This window comes from Pan troglodytes, chromosome 8 (genome assembly GCF_028858775.2).
Source record: "Pan troglodytes isolate AG18354 chromosome 8, NHGRI_mPanTro3-v2.0_pri, whole genome shotgun sequence".
Classification (NCBI taxonomy): domain Eukaryota; kingdom Metazoa; phylum Chordata; class Mammalia; order Primates; family Hominidae; genus Pan; species Pan troglodytes.
In genome coordinates, this window is record NC_072406.2 from 143326137 (window position 1) to 143342700 (window position 16564).

At 49.8% G+C, this 16564-nt stretch overlaps 1 protein-coding gene across 1 annotated transcript in view; it reads right to left on the reverse strand.

Moving 5' to 3' along the window:
* Positions 1–16564, reverse strand: part of TCERG1L (transcription elongation regulator 1 like) — a 221439-nt gene that overhangs the window by 51156 nt on the left and 153719 nt on the right. Inside the window, exon 7 of the mRNA XM_508114.8 lies at positions 3530–3684. Within this exon, the coding sequence (XP_508114.6) occupies positions 3530–3684 (155 nt within the window). The remainder of the gene's footprint in view (positions 1–3529; positions 3685–16564) is intronic.

The following is a 16564-nucleotide window of genomic DNA, read 5'->3' on the forward strand; positions in this document are numbered from 1 at the left end:
CCAGAGAGAGAAGAGAGAGAGGCAAGAAGATGGATGAGGGGGCCAGGAGTCAAGGAAATCTCCCCTGGATCCCCTAGAAAGAACACAGCCCTGCCGATGCCAGTGAGGCCTCTGCTCGACGTCTGCCCTCCAGAACTGTAAGATCATCACCTTGTGTGGCTTTTAGCCCCGTGGTGATAATTTGTTACAGCAGCAAAGGGGTCTCCAATGCTGATGGCACCTGCTGCATGGGATTGAGGAGGGAAGTCCACGGAACCAAGTGTGGGGGTTGCATGCACCCAGGGTCCCTGCAGGTGGTCCCTCCCCTCTCCAAGGCAGTGAGAAGGCCCTCTCTTCACTTCTTACCCCAGGGCTCCCGGTCCTCCTCGACCCCTTGGAGGCACTAACAGAGACAGCCAGGCAGCAGGAAAGAGGCCGGGGTATGTCTTCCCTCTCTCTCCCTCGCCTCTCCTCCCTCCAACCCAGAGGAAGAACTCGAGGGCCCCAGCTCCAACAATTCCCACCAGGCTGCACCAAATGTCCCAGTGAAGTGACAGGTGGCCCCCGTGGTCAAGGCAAGCAGAGCGGGCCAAGGTGGCGGGGCTACAGGTGCACAGCCAGATGGCAGGGGGGTTTCTGCCGTCACTACCAAGAGAGGGTTTGGCTGCTGCAGGCGAAGACAGCGAGAGAACCACGCCTCTGACAGGCCTGGGAAACGCGGGCACGGGTGGGAACACAACAGCCAGCACCCTCCAAACTGAAATGTTGGTAAGATCCCCAAGAACCGCATGGCATGGAATGGATGGGGCTGGGGGTGAAGCCTGGCACTTCTCATTTTCCTCCAGTCCTACTGGCATTTATTCTCAACTAATAGCACAGTTACTACAGCTATAAAAAATCTGGATGCACTGCAAGGTAATTAGAAAATAATTCAAGACTTCGCTGGAATCCTTCAGCAGTGCTAACAGAATGACAAAGCGGACTCTTTCCTTATCTGTGGAATGACGAACGTCTCAGCACTTCTGGAGGCGCTGCCTCCTGTCTCCCACAGCTGCCTGGCACTGTGAGCCACAACTTCCACGTCTCCTATCCCCACTGAAGACACACGCACACGCAGGCACACACGCTCACACATACACACACGCTCCCGAGACCTAAGAGCAGTTAAATGTGGCAGCCATGTTACAAAATTCTTCTACTTCATTTGCCTCTTGAAAAATAATGGATGTCGACTGAAATGCTTAATTGTCCCATTGCAGACTACAAATAGGTATGAATATATTCAAATCTACAATGACTGATAGTCAAACAAAATGGGAAAAACAAAACTCTCCACTCAAACCATCTCCCCTAGGCTTGTTATCATAATTAGGGTTAAATATCTGACGAGCCGCGACGAACAATCGGCCAGGGAGAATGCCAGTCACTGCTGCTGGTTGCAGGTCATCAGCTCTGCTCCCTGATCATGAATTAACCCTCTAGAAACACCTCCTGTCCTAATTGTGTCGCTGCGAAGCTCTCTGAGTGCATTTTCGGGAATGGGAAGTTGTTCTCTTAAACATCAATGGCACCCTGGCAACCGGAAGTTGAGAATCGAAGTCATTTGCATATCCTTAAGATTCAGGCTAAAAAAAAAAAGACTGGTTGAAAACAAATCTCTTCCTCTCTTTATATGAGGAGGGAAGTAAGATTAAAAATCGTTTTATAACCACATGTAATTTTGTAATGTCTAAGTAGAGTACTTAGGTCTACCATAATAAAATGGGTATCAGACAAAATACCATAACATGCTAAATCTAAACTAATCAGGTATTTCTGGTTGTAAAACCTTAACTGTCTACCTTTCAGAGTATAACATGAGATTCTTGTTAAAAGAAGGAGACAGAGCATCGAGCTATGAGCCAGGAAATCCAGGCCCCTGTCGTCCACCCACAGTCCTGGCGAGCCCTGAGACCGCATGTGGCCCAGTGGGGGCGTTTGCAGACGCCTCCCTACCTCTTTTCAGACCTGACCTGATTTGGTCCAAACAATAGAAATGAGAGAGCAACTATGCATTGCCTTTAATAAGTTCATTTCTTTCTCATTACTACCAATTTTGGGGGGGAAAATGAAACAGCACCAAATTATCTACAAGAACGCAAGCTAAAGAAAGGAGTGAGGAATCTGCCAGCATGATCTGCCTTTGCCAAGCAAATAAAATCATTGTTAGGACAAACTGTGCCTTAATGTTTCCCGTGGGATCTGAGGGTGTGCTGATTTCCCTAAACTGTGCACCATCTTCTTGTCCATGAGTAAGAACCTTGAAAGGGTGCTTCCTGTCATGATTTTAAAGCACTCTTTCAAGACGTACAAGGCCCTCTTTTAATAATGAATGTGACCTGATCAAAGGAGGAAATGCAATTGCCAAATTCAATCTTCATTGTCTGTAAATACAGCAACGTTTTACAGACTCAATTCCATATGGACCTTGGAGATTTTTCTTTTCCCAACATCAGTTGATCCAGTCTCTGGATAATGCTGTTACTATTTTAAATGGAATAAACATTTTAAATGTGTGATGTCTCAATCTTAAAAGACTACCACCATGTCTCTTAGCATGGTTAAAAATGCTGATAAAACTTGTATAATACTGTCTTCTGAAGCTTCAGTCAAATACCTCTGGATCTGACACAAAGTGTGAATTGCCATCATCTAGCATTAGCCGTCAATGACGTGAAATTAAAAATGCCACTAAGAACCCAATAGAATACCATACAAAACTAAAACAAAGAGTCAAGCTCCCCTTTCACTGGCCTGGCCTTGTAGCCAGGCATCTCTGCCTCTCAAGTTGGCAGGGGGCTCCTGCTCTCAAATGTCTGCAGTGGAGTCAAGTTACCGTTTGAATCCACATGCTCCGGGAGGAGGGCTTTCCCCACGCAGCAGCTAATAAAATATGTATTAGATCTAATCGGAAAAGATCCTTTGTGAAAATGCTGAAAGTTCCTCTCTGTTTCTCGGCGAAACAAGATTTACAGGCATTGTCAGAAACAACTGCGTCTGCCAAGCACCCCATTCCTCTGCAGCCGAAGAAAATCTCTTCCCCTGTCCGTGACCAGGGTTTTATGGAATTGAGGCATCCATCCAAGCACAGCAGCAGATCAATGTGCTGCAAAGGTCTAAAGTGAATGTAAGGTGGAAGAAAACACACTCCCATCTGCGTACATCTGGTCTCTGAAGTGGCGTTCATAAGACATTTGGAACAAGAATAAAATGCTGGGTAACAGTGATGCTGGATGGAAGCTTTGAGGGGTGGATGGAATGAATGGCCATCTCTGCGTTAATCACCTTACGTGATGCAAAAAGACAGCCAGAGCCGACCTCTTGGAAGGATCAAGGTTTCTGCAGGAAGTGCCATAAAAACTTGATTACTAAACTCTGCAATCGGGCACAGGATTCCTTAATAGTCAATTTTCAACATAACCAAGAAGAAACATGCTTTCACTTTACGTTCATTAGAAATAAGCAGCTTAAACACTTCAAAGGAGGTGTAAATAACCCGGGGCTTAGTTACTTGCTGGTGCCTCCAGCTTGCGTTTGTGGGGCGGGTCCTCAATGATCCTGTTGAGGTCTCCGCGGTCCTTCAGGTCCATGGGCTTCTCCCAGACAGACAGGTGCATCGTTGGGTTGAAGAAGAAAACTCGGTCATCGCCCGTCCAGACCACACACCTGTTTGAGTGGAAAAACTCATCTCAGTCGCTCTCGGAGACACTTAATTAGAAAGTCGTTAGCATGAACTCTCACTGAAAAAGCCCCTCAGGACCGAAATCCACACATTTGCAAAGCTTGTTTATGGATAGTATGAATACTAAAGACAAAGCCTGCCTTTTTAGGTGACCTTATGGATCTGACTCATTTGATTAACAGGTAGACATTCTTATCACCAGCCTTACACCAGGAAGAACAACAACATTCAGAGAAGCCAAGCAGCTCATCAAGGTCACACGCAGGCAGGGCTCTCTCCAGCCCACCAGCTGTCACTGCCTCAGTGAAATTCCATTCCAGATGCAGAGCACTCTGGGGCGCCTCTGGCCCTGGTTCCGGCAATGGAGTAATTCGCAGAGCGGCTCCCTACACCTCCCCAGTCGAGCTCTGCATGGCCATCAAGCAATGCGCACGGCCACAGGTCACTACCCTCTGGCAGCAGCAGAATTAAAAGGGCTGCTGTCATTAGCAACCACAGCCTGGTGTCGTGCTCATTTGTGGATGGGCAAATAAGGAAGATTTGTATTTTCATACATGGAAATTGAAGACATCTAAAAGGAATTATGTGCCCTTTTTAAGCCCCGTATCTGTGAAAAGTTATCAGAAAAGATTAAAAAGCAAAAAAAATGAAGAGAAGAAAAATAATGAGAGGGAAGGAAAGGAAAATGTCCCTCCCTAAGGAATGTGGGTCCGGGAGCCTGTGGCATGGAGGTGCACGGGAGACTCTGTACTCTGACACTCTGACCCCACGCTGTCCCCACGAACGAGCGCAGCAGATAAAGGCCAGCAAGGCCGGCCTGGGCTCTGGGTTTAACCCCTAAGTGGTGTCAGGGTGCTGTTAGAGATTGAGGCCTGTGCTGGCACCGAGGCCCGTTCCAGGTGTGGACCTCCCAGAAGGTTCCCCTGGGGCAAGCCCCCTCCCCTCTCTGGGCCTCGGCTTCCTGCAGTGACTTCAGAAGGTCCCTCTGGCTCCGCAAGTCTCCTGGGACTTTTCAGATGTGCAGAGTGAATGGGTGGGAACACCCACATACCCACCTCTAGCTATTGACTTCCCCGAGGGAGGCCCCCGACCTGTTGGGGGTACTGTCGGGCACGGCCTGGGCCCCCGGTAGCCCACTCACGCCTCACTCCGGCCAGCCTCGCACAGGTTCGGGAGGAGCTGGGGATTCGTGCCAAAAGAAGCCACTCTGTTCTGCATGCAGAAAATCACTGCACACTTCACTCACCCAGGCACGTTCCATGGGCCAGGCAGAGGGCTCAGGGCCTGGGGCCCTGCATGTTGGCAACCCTGGGCCGACCAGGACCCTTCCCAGAAATCACCCTGAGAAGGTGTGCCGGCTCCACTACTCAGCCCAGCCATGCTCAGGAGTGTGGGAGCCAAAATGATGGCCCCAAAGACGTCCACGTCCTGATCCCTAGAACAGGTGTGCATCACCTTACATGGCAAAGGGTCTGTACAGTTGGGATTAGGACCCTGAGATGGGGGAATAGCTTGGTCATCCAGGTGGCCCCACATGTAATCACAAGGGTCCTTCTAAGAGGAAGGCGGGAAGATCAGTGAGGAAGAGATAGGAAGATGGAGGCAGAGGTGTTTCACACAAACACACTCACGGAGACACACACAAACACACATACACACAAACAGACACACAGAGACACACATGCACACATATACACATACAGAGACACACACATAAACACACAGATATACAGAGACACACATGCACACAGAGACACACACATGCAGAGATACACACATAAACACACACAGACACATACACACACAGAGACACATGCACACATATATAAACACACACAGGGACACACATGCACACATATACACATGCACAGAGACACACACATGCAGAGAAACACATAAACACACAGACGCATACACAGACACACAGACACACATGCACACATAGACACACACAGAGACACACGTGCACACACACACGGAGAGACAGAGATCGGGAGATGCCTGGCCTTGAGGCTAGAGAAAGGAATCACGAGCTCAGGGTTGCAGGGGCCTCTAGAAGATGGAAAAGGCAGGAAATGGACCTCCCCAGAGGCTCCAGAAGGATCCAGCCCTGCCCACACCTTGACTTTAGCCCAGTGAGACCTGTGTCAGACTTCTGATCCTCCCAACTGTAAGAGAATCAATGTGTGTCGCTGGAGCCCTGAGTCTGTGGGAGACGAATCAATGGGCTTCCCCCTCGGGGCCACTCTGTCCTGAGCGCCAGCATCTGGGAGCCCTGACCTGAACCCCAAGTGTTGTGCCTGGAGGCCTTGGCCACAGCTGGCCTGGTCATCCATGTGGGAGAATATGACCTGCCCTTCTGCCTGGCAAACTTTCCAGCTCCAGCCCTGCCCTTGACCTACCAGGTGACCCTGAGAAGGTCGCCTCCCCTCGCTGGTGGCCTCATGCCCTCAACCCTTCAGATGGGGGGTGGAATGGGAATTTGCTTTATCTGGACAGTCCACCCCACTAGGGAAATGGACCAAGATAGAGTGTATCACACTCCCATGCCAGGCCCTGCCCTCAGGGGAGGCGGACTCATGGGCCCCTGGGGTGCTGCCCAGGCCCATGCTGGAGGCTGGAAAATGAGGCTGGCCAACTACAGCAGACTCCATGCCCAGGTAGCTGGATCCCTTCCTGCTCTCAGATCAGGCAGACCATTGTCCCCAAGAAGCCCAGGCCAGGGATACCTGACCTCTGGGGCCTGCAGGGAGGCTGTGGGTATGCATTTATGGTGCAGAACCCGGCTAGCATAGGAAGTTTTTATTGAGTCTAAAGCTGAAGGTAACCACACTGTGCTATAAATTATGCACAATTCAGCTACTGTATGAACTCTGCAGACAGCGTGGGCCAATAGGGAACATAAGCCCAGGGTAGGGACTGACTCCTTTCCTCCAGACGCAGACCTGGTGATGACCTGCTTCCCGGGTGGAGCTGTGAGTGAGTGGGCCACAGGCAGAGCCTATTATTAGCTCCCCACGAGGCCTGGGCTCTTTGGGAACACGTAGGACGTGGACAGTTTTACTACTGCGACACTGGGCTCTGTCTCCAGGCACCCCTCTTGCAAGGAATGCAGCTAGACTCATCGATGAGACCCTGATGCCAGCGGGGGTGCAGGGAGTGAAGAAACCCTGAGCCCGCCTCCTCATGCTCTATGTCTCATGCCCAGCATGTCAGGACCAGAGCAAGCCCAGATCCGGCCCCTCAAGGGCTTCAGAAGCTTCCATGACTGGACGGTGGCTGGAAAGGCAGCTCCAAGCCTGAAGCTCCCAGCAGCAAGAGGGCCCATTTCTAACAGTATTGCTTGGGATGTTTTTTCATGATGTTTTGCTGCAACTGGTCTGAGTGGCAAATCCTAGAAGCGTCCTTGGCTCTCTGTGTTCCTCTCTAGCCACTTAAGACTTAAAACCTGTTGTGTAAACCCATGAAGGTCTCACCAGGAGCCTGACCTCACCTGGAGAACACAGAACAACTTACTGTGACCTGGGTACAGCAAGATGGACCTGTTGAGCACCATGTTTCTGGCAGGAGGCCATCCGACCCCCACGGTTCTATGCACACCAGTGATCTGGGCATAGCACCCCAGCCTCCAACGGCCTCACCCAGAGCTGGGGGGACCTGTGTGCTCCTCTAGTCACTGAAATGTGGGGATACTCAGCCAGGGGCCAGATGCTCACTGAGGCATCTCCAGTTCACTAAGAGCTGCTAGGTGCACACAGTGTCAGGCATTCATACTGCATTCCACAAGCAACAGGGCCATGGGAGAATTATCCGGAAGCCAGAGGCCTCGGGACACAGGCTCAGACTGGCTGAGTGGCCCCATCCAATCCCAACCCTCCCACTGGCTTGGGGAGCTTTCCTAACTTGGTAACTCGCCAGCTTTCCTGAACACCCAGGGGTGAGCCCTGAGCCAGGTGAGGGCCAGAGGACTGGGGGAAGAAGAAGCTGAAAGAGGTGAAAGGATGACCCATTCCCTGGCAGGGACCAGCAAGAGCTCTGTTCTGCCCACTGCAGAGTTTAAGAGAAACAGGACTTCAACTTTGGGCCCCGATAGCACACGTGGATCTCCTGTCATCCTGCGCTAGGCTGAGGGCAGGTCAGTGGCTGTATGAGTCCATTCTCACATTGCTATAAGGAGATACCTGAAACTGGGTAATTTATAAAGAAAAGAGGTTTAGTTGACTCACAGTTCCTCATGACTGGGGAGGCCTCAGGAAACTTACAATCATGGCAGAAGGCACCTCTTCACAGGGCAGCAGGAGAGAATGAGTGCCAGCAGGGGAAGTGCCAGACTCTTATAAAACCATCAGATCTCATGAGAACTCACTCATTATCACAAGAACATCATGGGGGAAACCGCTTCCGTGATTCAATTACCTCCACCTGGTCCCACCCTTGACACACGGGGATTACCATGAAGTGAGATTTGGGTGGGAACACAGAGCCAAACCATATCATTCCACCACTGGTCTCTCCCAAATCTCATGTTCCTTTCACATTTCAAAACCAATCATGCCTTTCCAACAGTCCCCCAAAGTCTTAATTCATTCCAGCATTAACCGAAAAGTCCAACTCCAAAGTCTCATCTGAGACAAAGCATGTCCCTTCCACCTATGAGACTGTAAAATCAAAAGCAAGTTACTTACTTCCAAGATACAAATGGGGGTACAGGCATTGGATAAATGCTCCTACACTAAATGGGAGAAATTGGCCAAAACAAAGAGGCTATAGGCCCCATGCAAGTCCAAAATCCAATACAGCAGTCATTAAGCCTTAAATTTCCAAAATGATCTCATTTGACTCCACATCTCACATCCAGGTCATGCTGATGCAAGAGGCATGCTCCCTCAGCCTTGGGTAGGTCTTCCCCTGTGGCTTTGCAGGGTACAGTCCCCTTCCTGGTTGCTTTCACGGGCTGTTGTTGAGTGATGGTGGCTTTTCCAGGTGCATGGTGCAAGCTGTAGGTGAATCTACCATTCTGGGTTCTGGAGGACAATGGCCTTCTTCTCACAGCTCCACTAGGCAGTGCCCCAGTACAGACTCTGTGTGGGGGCTCTGACCCCACATTTCCCTTCTTCACTGCCCTAACAGAGGTTTTCCATGAGGGCTCTGCACCTGCAGCAAATTTCTGCCTGGACATCCAGGCATTTCCATACTTCCTCTAAAATCTAGGTGGAGGTTCCCAAACCTCAATTCTTGACTTCTGTGTACCCACAGGCTCAACACGTGAAAGCCACCAAGGCTTGGGGCTTGCACCTTCAGAAGCAATGGCCTGAGATGTACTTTTGCCCCTTTTAGCCATGGCTGATGCTGAAGCAGCTAGGATGCAGGGCACCTTGTTTCAAGGCTGCACAGAGCAGGGTGACCCTCCTAGCCCTCCAGGCCTGTAATGGCAGGAGTTACCATGAAGCTCTCTGACATACTCTGGAGACATTCTTCCCATTGTCTTGGTGATTAACATTTGGTTCCTTGTTATTTATGCAAATTTCTGCAGCTGGCTTGAATTTTTCCCCAGAAAATGGGTTTTTCTTTTCTATTGCATGGTCAAGCTACAAATTTTCCAAACTGTTATGCTCTTCCTCCTCTTGAATCCTTTGCCACTTAGAAATTTCTTCCACCAGACACCCTAAATCATCTCTCTCAAGTTCAAAGTTCCACAGATCTCTAGGGCAAGGGCAAAAAGCTGCCCGTCTCTGCTAAAGCATAGCAAAAGGGGCCTCTACTCCAGTTCCCAACAAGTTCCTCATCTCCATCTGAGACCACCTCAGCCTGGACTTCATTGTCTATATCACTGTCTATGTTTTGGTCAAAGCCATTCAACAAGTCTCTAGGAAGTTCCAAACTTTCCCACATCTTCCTGTCTTCTGAGCCCTCCAAGTCTCTAGGAAGTTTCAAACTTTTCCACATTTTGCTATCTTTTTCTGAGCCCTCCAAACTGTTCCAACCTCTTCTGCTACCCATTTCCAAAGCTGCTTCCACATTTTCAGGTATCCTTATAGCAGCACCCCACTCCTGGTAAGAATTTACCATATTAGTCCATTCTCACATTGCTATAAGGAAATACCTGAGACTGGGTAATTTATAATGAAAAGAGGTTTAATTGACTTACAGTTCCCCATGGCTGGGGAGGCCTCAGGAAACTTACAATCATGGCAGAAGGCACCTCTTCACAGGGTGGCAGGAGAGAGAATGAGTGCCAGCATAGGAAATGTCAGATGCTTATAAAACCATCAGATCTCATGAGAACTCACTCGCTATCAGGAGAACAGCATGGGGGAAACGGCCCCCATGACTCAATTACCTCCACCTGCTCCTGCCTTTGACACATGGGGATTATGGGGATTACAATTCCAGGTAAGATTTGGGAGGGGACACAGAGCCAAACCATATCAGTGAGTCTGGGCAGGTGAATTAATTAAGGGGTCCTGAGCAGGCATCAGTATTAGTGGGTCCAGGAAGAGGAGCAGCAGAGTTGAGAATCCCACAGAAGCCTCCCCAGACACTAGGCTGAGTGGTGTGTGAGGATGCTGGGTGCATGGCCTCTTCTAGCAGAGGGAGGAAAGGGCAGGGCTGCCTGGCTTAGACTCATCTCCAGCCAGGGCAGCAGGACCCACCTGAATTTCCCCGGATGTCCTACTTTCCACAGAAAACCAAAGCACCTTCACCAAAGGTCAGGGCAGCATGAGGAAGCTGGGTTCCCTTGCTCCTCTGCTGGGCTGCTCACCCTAAGCCCCACGTGCTCATTCCCTAGAGAATCAAATGCACTGAGACCCTAGAAACCTGTGTTCCAGAGTCCTGGTGGAATGCTCCAGGCGGCCCTATCCACTGGGTCTCATCATTTTCTCATTGACTTTCTGAGGGATTTTCCCAGCTGGCCTCCAAGCTTTGCTATTAACTTAAGAAAGAGGCTTTACATTTGGGGATTTATATTTATTCAGCCAAATTTTCCCCAGATCCTAGGCCAGCATTTGTTGTAAGTGCAGTGCCTCAGGATGCACTGACTCTAGGTCCCCGGTTCTCAGATGCAGAGACATCCAAGGTGCATTCCGATGCTGGGAGCAGCCAGCACCCTGGAATGCCCCAAAGTGTGGGGAAACAGCTTCCAATTCCCAGTGAAGAGCGGAGCTAATTAGGACTTGGTAAGAGATTACACCCAGGAGGAGGCCGACTGACGGCAACTAACACGCCACCCATTTATATCCAGGCCACAAAGAGCCCAGCTCCCGAGCCCTGGGGAAATGCATGGAGTTGAACCAGAGCGGGTATGGAGTTGAACCAGAGTGAGTAGCTGGTAAATAAATGCAGTTTCCCTGGAGAAATCCACCCATCCACTCGTTACGGTTGGCTTCCACTAGACGGGGCCAGCTGTAACACGCAGAATTAATTTTATGTACCATTTTATGCCCATTCTAAGTAATATGCAGGTGTTCCCCTTCTTTAATCGCACTGTATAATTTCTGGATACCTGCCATATTCCCTCTTCTAACTGTCCCCATATCCCAGAGGATATAGTTAGTGCATCAGCATTATTTAAGTCTGGTACAGTACATCCACACCAAGCAGCCGCAATATAGGAAGATCTGGGTTTCATTGAATGAACACTGGGGTTGTTGCTTTGTTGTATGAAAGGATTCCCACACTCATCCTGCAAATAGCAGGACCCCAAGCTTCAAAATCAGCTGGCTGGTTGGGAGGGAATGCTCCCCTCCCAGTCCCCCACTACACAAAGGCTCTCCCTGGATCCCTGTCTCCATCCATCTTTCATCCCTGAATGCCCTGTTCCAGGAGTGTCCTGGGGATGGACAAAGCCACACACTCCCTGGGGCCGGGCCACCAGGGCTGAGCTCTCAGAATGAAAGGGCCGCACCCAATGCCCTTCGCCGTCTTCTCTCCCTCTCCTGGTCCTCCCCACCTTTTCTGGGGTTTTGTATCTGGGAAGGGCCCAACCTGGGCAGGACTGAGTGGCCCAGGCCCCTCCACCTGGCAGCTGGGTGAGGGACTAGGGCTTATAAGGACTCCAGGAGGAGCGCAGGGAGACCTCCCTCCCACCTTCCTTCCCTCCTGAGTAGGTTCTCCAGCCCAGCCGTGTCTGGCCATGGTTGCCACCACCACCAACCCTCACTTTGAGAAGGTGCAGATATCCAAGACAAGGACACGAGCATGCAACAGGCGTGCTGTGCTGGAACTGAAGGGGCAGCCTGGGCCGGGCACCTGCTGCGTGACTGTGTGGCCTCTCCGCTTCGGGCTGTGGGCCGTCTTGCTGTCCTTTCTCATAAATCGATAGGGGTAGTGACGTTCTAGACAGAAGGTGCTCCAGGCGCTGGCGGCTGCTGCACGGTGAGAGTCCAGGAGCCTGGGGACACAACCTTGGCCTCCCAAGAGCACGGGCTCCCCTACTTCCTCCTTTGAGGTGAAAAGACACGAGGAAAGAGTGCCAAGGAGAGACTGGAAGTGAGACGGTGGACAAGCTGGGTGGGGACGTCCCTGCACGGCACCAACAACGGAGGCTTCTTGGCTGAAAACAAAATTCCCCTTGCCCTGGGCTCAGGTGTCTGTGCTCCTAAAGGCATCACTGTTAACTTCCTGGCATAACTCTTAAAAGATTTTACCAATCCATCTTTAGTTATTTCACACAAATGGATGTTGTCATTGTTAAATAATGAGCCTCAGGGAAAGACCACTCCATGGTCATGTCGAGCCGAGTCCACTCGGGGCCCTGCCAGCTCTGCCCAGCCTTGCAGCACAGACACAAGTCCCCGGAGGCTTGCCGGGAGGGCAGCATCTGCCCCAGGCAGCCTCTGAGAACACAGGTTTCTGAACACAGGTTCAGCCAGGCTCCACCCGGGCTGGGGGCTGCCGGGAGAGCCTGTCTTTATGGAGTTCAAACGGGATGTCACCCTGCTCTTGCACCCAGCAGTGTCCCAGCTTTCCTCAAACCCAGGGACTCATCTGATTTCTGATCTCCCCGCCAGTCGCCAGTGGAAGATGGACAGAACTGCCACCGGCCCCATGCAGGCAGGGGGCTGACAGCACGTCTGGGAGCCGGTAGCTGCCTGGGAACGAAAGCAAGGTGGCCTGAGGACCAGTGAAAATCAGCTCAGAGGGAACTGGAGGTGGCACAGCCCACGGCCCACCCCCCACTCCCTGGGCTGCTCCCACCAGAACTCTCAAACGCGAGCTAAATGGCAGCTTCCCCGCCAACTCCTCCTCCCTCACTAAACCACACTGACATTTCATTCAACATTAGAGTCCCCTCCCTGACAAGTGACTCCTCCTGTCCCTTCTCTGACATAATAAAAGACTCAATTATGCAAAAGGGCCGAAGTGACATTTGGTTTCTCTTCAGCACTACTTACTCAAAGAAGACCGATGCGTCCTCCCTCAGCTTAGCGAGTGCAACTGCAAGTCAGGGGACTGTGCACGGGAGAAAGTGACACAGGCTGATGTGACTGAGCCCCGCATCTCTCGTAATCACCATCATTTCTAATCACCTTTTTCTTCTTGAACATCATCCACATGTATTATGTCTTGGGAAACTTTTCCTTTTTTAGAAAAGTTCTGCCAACTTCATCTCAGAACATGATTTTGATACTAGTTTTTCAAAAGTCAAACATGCTCAATACCTGTATTTAGAAAATCCAGAGAAACATTTTTTTAAATGTCACGCCCAATAAATAATTATGAACTAATATAAAAAGATGTTACCCACGGGTACTGAAATAGAAAATGAAGCCAGAACTAAGGACAAGTCATTAGCATAAAATCAGGAGAGCCAAAGCATGTCCCTGGGATTTGAAAATACAAAACAGCCCTTTGAAAGATGCTTACACTAAGGGAGGAGACCACCCCTCATATTGTCTTATGCCCAATTTCTGCCTCCAAAGAAAGAAAAAGTAAAAACTAAAAGGCAGAAATGAAATCCACAGGCAGACAGCCCGGCGCCACACCCTGGGCCTGGCAGTTGAAGATGGACCCCTGACCTACTCGGTTATGTTATCTATAGATTCCACACATGGTATAGAAAAGCACTGTGAAAATCCCTGTCCTGTTCTGTTCTGATCTAATTACTGGTGCATGCAGCCCCCCAGTCACATACCCGCTGCTTGCTCAATCCATCACCACCCTCTCACGTGCACCCCCTTAGAGTTGTGAGCCCTTAAAAGGGACAGGAATTGCTCACTCGGGGAGCTCAGCTCTTGAGACAGGCGTCTTGCCGATGCCCCTGGCCGAATAAACCCCTTCCTTCTTTAACTCGGTGTTTTGTCTGCAGCTCATCCTGCTACAACACCTACAACAGCTCACAAAGCACATCTCTAGGCTGGTGTCTGCTCATAGCTCTTACCTCTTTAGGCAGAAATGCAGAGTCAGCCCCTGGCTTCCGGGCTAGACACACCTACTAACATCAGAGGAATGCACCGTACTCATTTTGATAATCCGCCCTATACTTCTTACCTTTTAACGACTTTTGCCTCTTAGGATAAAATGTGAATTAGCTTTGCCAGAAAATGGCGCCTTCCGACACTGTCAACTTCCTAAAGTGCGCTTTCGTATCTTTCCAAGCCATCTTAAAAAGAACTTTGATCTGTGCTATTAACAGACCATGACATAAAACCTGCACTGTAGCAATCTGAATTTTTTTAGAAAATAATATGTTAAAACCAATATTTAATATATATTTTTTAATTTCACAAAAATAGCTAACTACTCGTAAATCTATAGTATTTTAAATAATTTAAAGATGTTGATTAATCATTGTTTTTGACATTTATTGTCATTTAATCCAAAAGCTATGGATTTTACACTTTGTCGAGCAATTACTGTTGAAATTTTCCCATGTCATCAACTCTCCAAAAACATTTTTATTGCGAATAAGTGGGAGTGGTTTAATTCCCTCAAAATTACTATTTGTGTCTAAAGCCAAATTGCAAAAAAAGAGACGATACAGAAATTCCGAAGGAGACTAAAATAATAATAATGCTATTCTACTGTTAACATGCCTAAAAGTTTAAAGAAGATTTAAAAAAAAAGTAATTCAAGTTTCATTGCAACTGTTGCCATGACACGAGCTCTGTCTTCTCTAGAGGAGGACCGGATTTCACCTGGCACGAAAGTAAACGCACTGTCTTCATTTCGTTTATCCTCCTTAAAATACCAGGCCTGGGACACGGTATCCTTGAAAGTACTCCGCAGTAGAATGTGGAATAGGTTTTCAGATAGCAGAGTTGGCTACAGAAGTTACTCTGAACTTCGACACCATTTTCAATGGTTACACTGGCCCAGGCCATTAGACAAGAGTGAGTAGACGGCTCTTTCTTCATTTTTATTCCCTGTCAGGGTGTGAATTTTGCATTTCTCAAGTGCTTAGTATTACATTAATGCTTTCAAGGAGGCCCTGCGTCTGGCCACCTCTCGGCAGCGACAACAGCAGAGAAATTCCCACATAGTTAAGAATAACTAAGGATGCCGCCCGTCCGCTGCCGGCATTCCGTATGGATTCACTGAGCTCTAGCAGGGAGTACCAGCTCCTGCAGGGAATGGGAGAAACATCACCCTTCTGCTCTCATCACTTTTAAACCAGTTTCTACCACCTCATTGCTTTCTAAGACGCTTTCCCAAGAGCAGGTGCAAATCAGAAAAATGCTGGAGGAGTTTCACCTTTGAAAGTGAGTTTCTTCCCTATAACTGTACACAGGAGATGGAGGGTCTTATTCAGTCTGCTGTCTTCTCAAACACTCCATTTCTTAGCCGTAGTTTTATTCAAAATGTATTTAATAACTACATGAAAAAGTTAACCACGAGTAAGACTAATTTGATTTTTGTTGCACATGTGTTGAGCGGATTCCAGAACTCCTTACATCCTTATCATCCCAATTCCAGCTGCCCCCAGATGGCTCTGTGACATGCAAGAGGAACTCTTTCTGAGCCTGCTTTAGCCCAGCCTGCTTGGCTGGCCCACCTATGTGGAAACTTCTAGAAGCCAAGTTTCCTCAGGAGAAGGTTGAGGTCTACACTTACGTAGACAGAGGATCTAATTCTGGGATCTGACCTGAGCTGACAGCCTGGACCACCATCCCTGCCTGGCTGAGGGCGGCCTGGTCTCTGAGTGCCAAGCAGACCATCGCAGAGAGGATGCACCGTCATGGGACAGACAGAAGGAGATTCCCTGAGACATGGGGAGCGAGCTCTGGGCTTGGCCGTGAGAGGGAGGAGAGTCAGCGGAGCCATCAGAGCTTCCTCTGCAGCCATGCCTGCTCACCCCACCACCAGTTCAGCTGGCAGTGCCCGTGGGGTCCCCCAGGTGACCCTGAACTGGCCTTCTAAGACTCGAGCCCTGCCCACCATCCTTCCCACCCACTTCCACTGCAGCCCCGAACCCCAAGCACAAGACCTTTCCCCGCTTTACACTCGGCCACGAGGACCTTCTGCGGGGCAGGTGGGTTCTCACTCACGGTTGGGGGCCTCGGCAGGAAAAGGGGCAGTGTGCCCCGGGGAGAGGGCTCCTTTCTCCTTTCTGTCAGCTCAGGGCAAACAGGCAAACCACATTGTGCCCTGACAGCCATGTGCCAGAGACTTACCGAGCACCGTGGGCTTGACCTCTCCGTCTAAGTATTCCAGGGCTGAGATGAAGACCTAGGAGGTCGTCTATTTGGGCAGGGATGGGCTGTTGTGCCTCTGGCAGAAGCTGTTGTTGAGGCCCCTCCCCAATGCCTCCTTAGTCCTGGGGGCTCTGCCAAGCTCCTGCTGAGACCCCCTGTGGTCTTCTTAGAAAGTTCAAGGCGGCCACAGTCTCTGAGACATTCTCTGTCTGGGCAAAGACACCCTTTC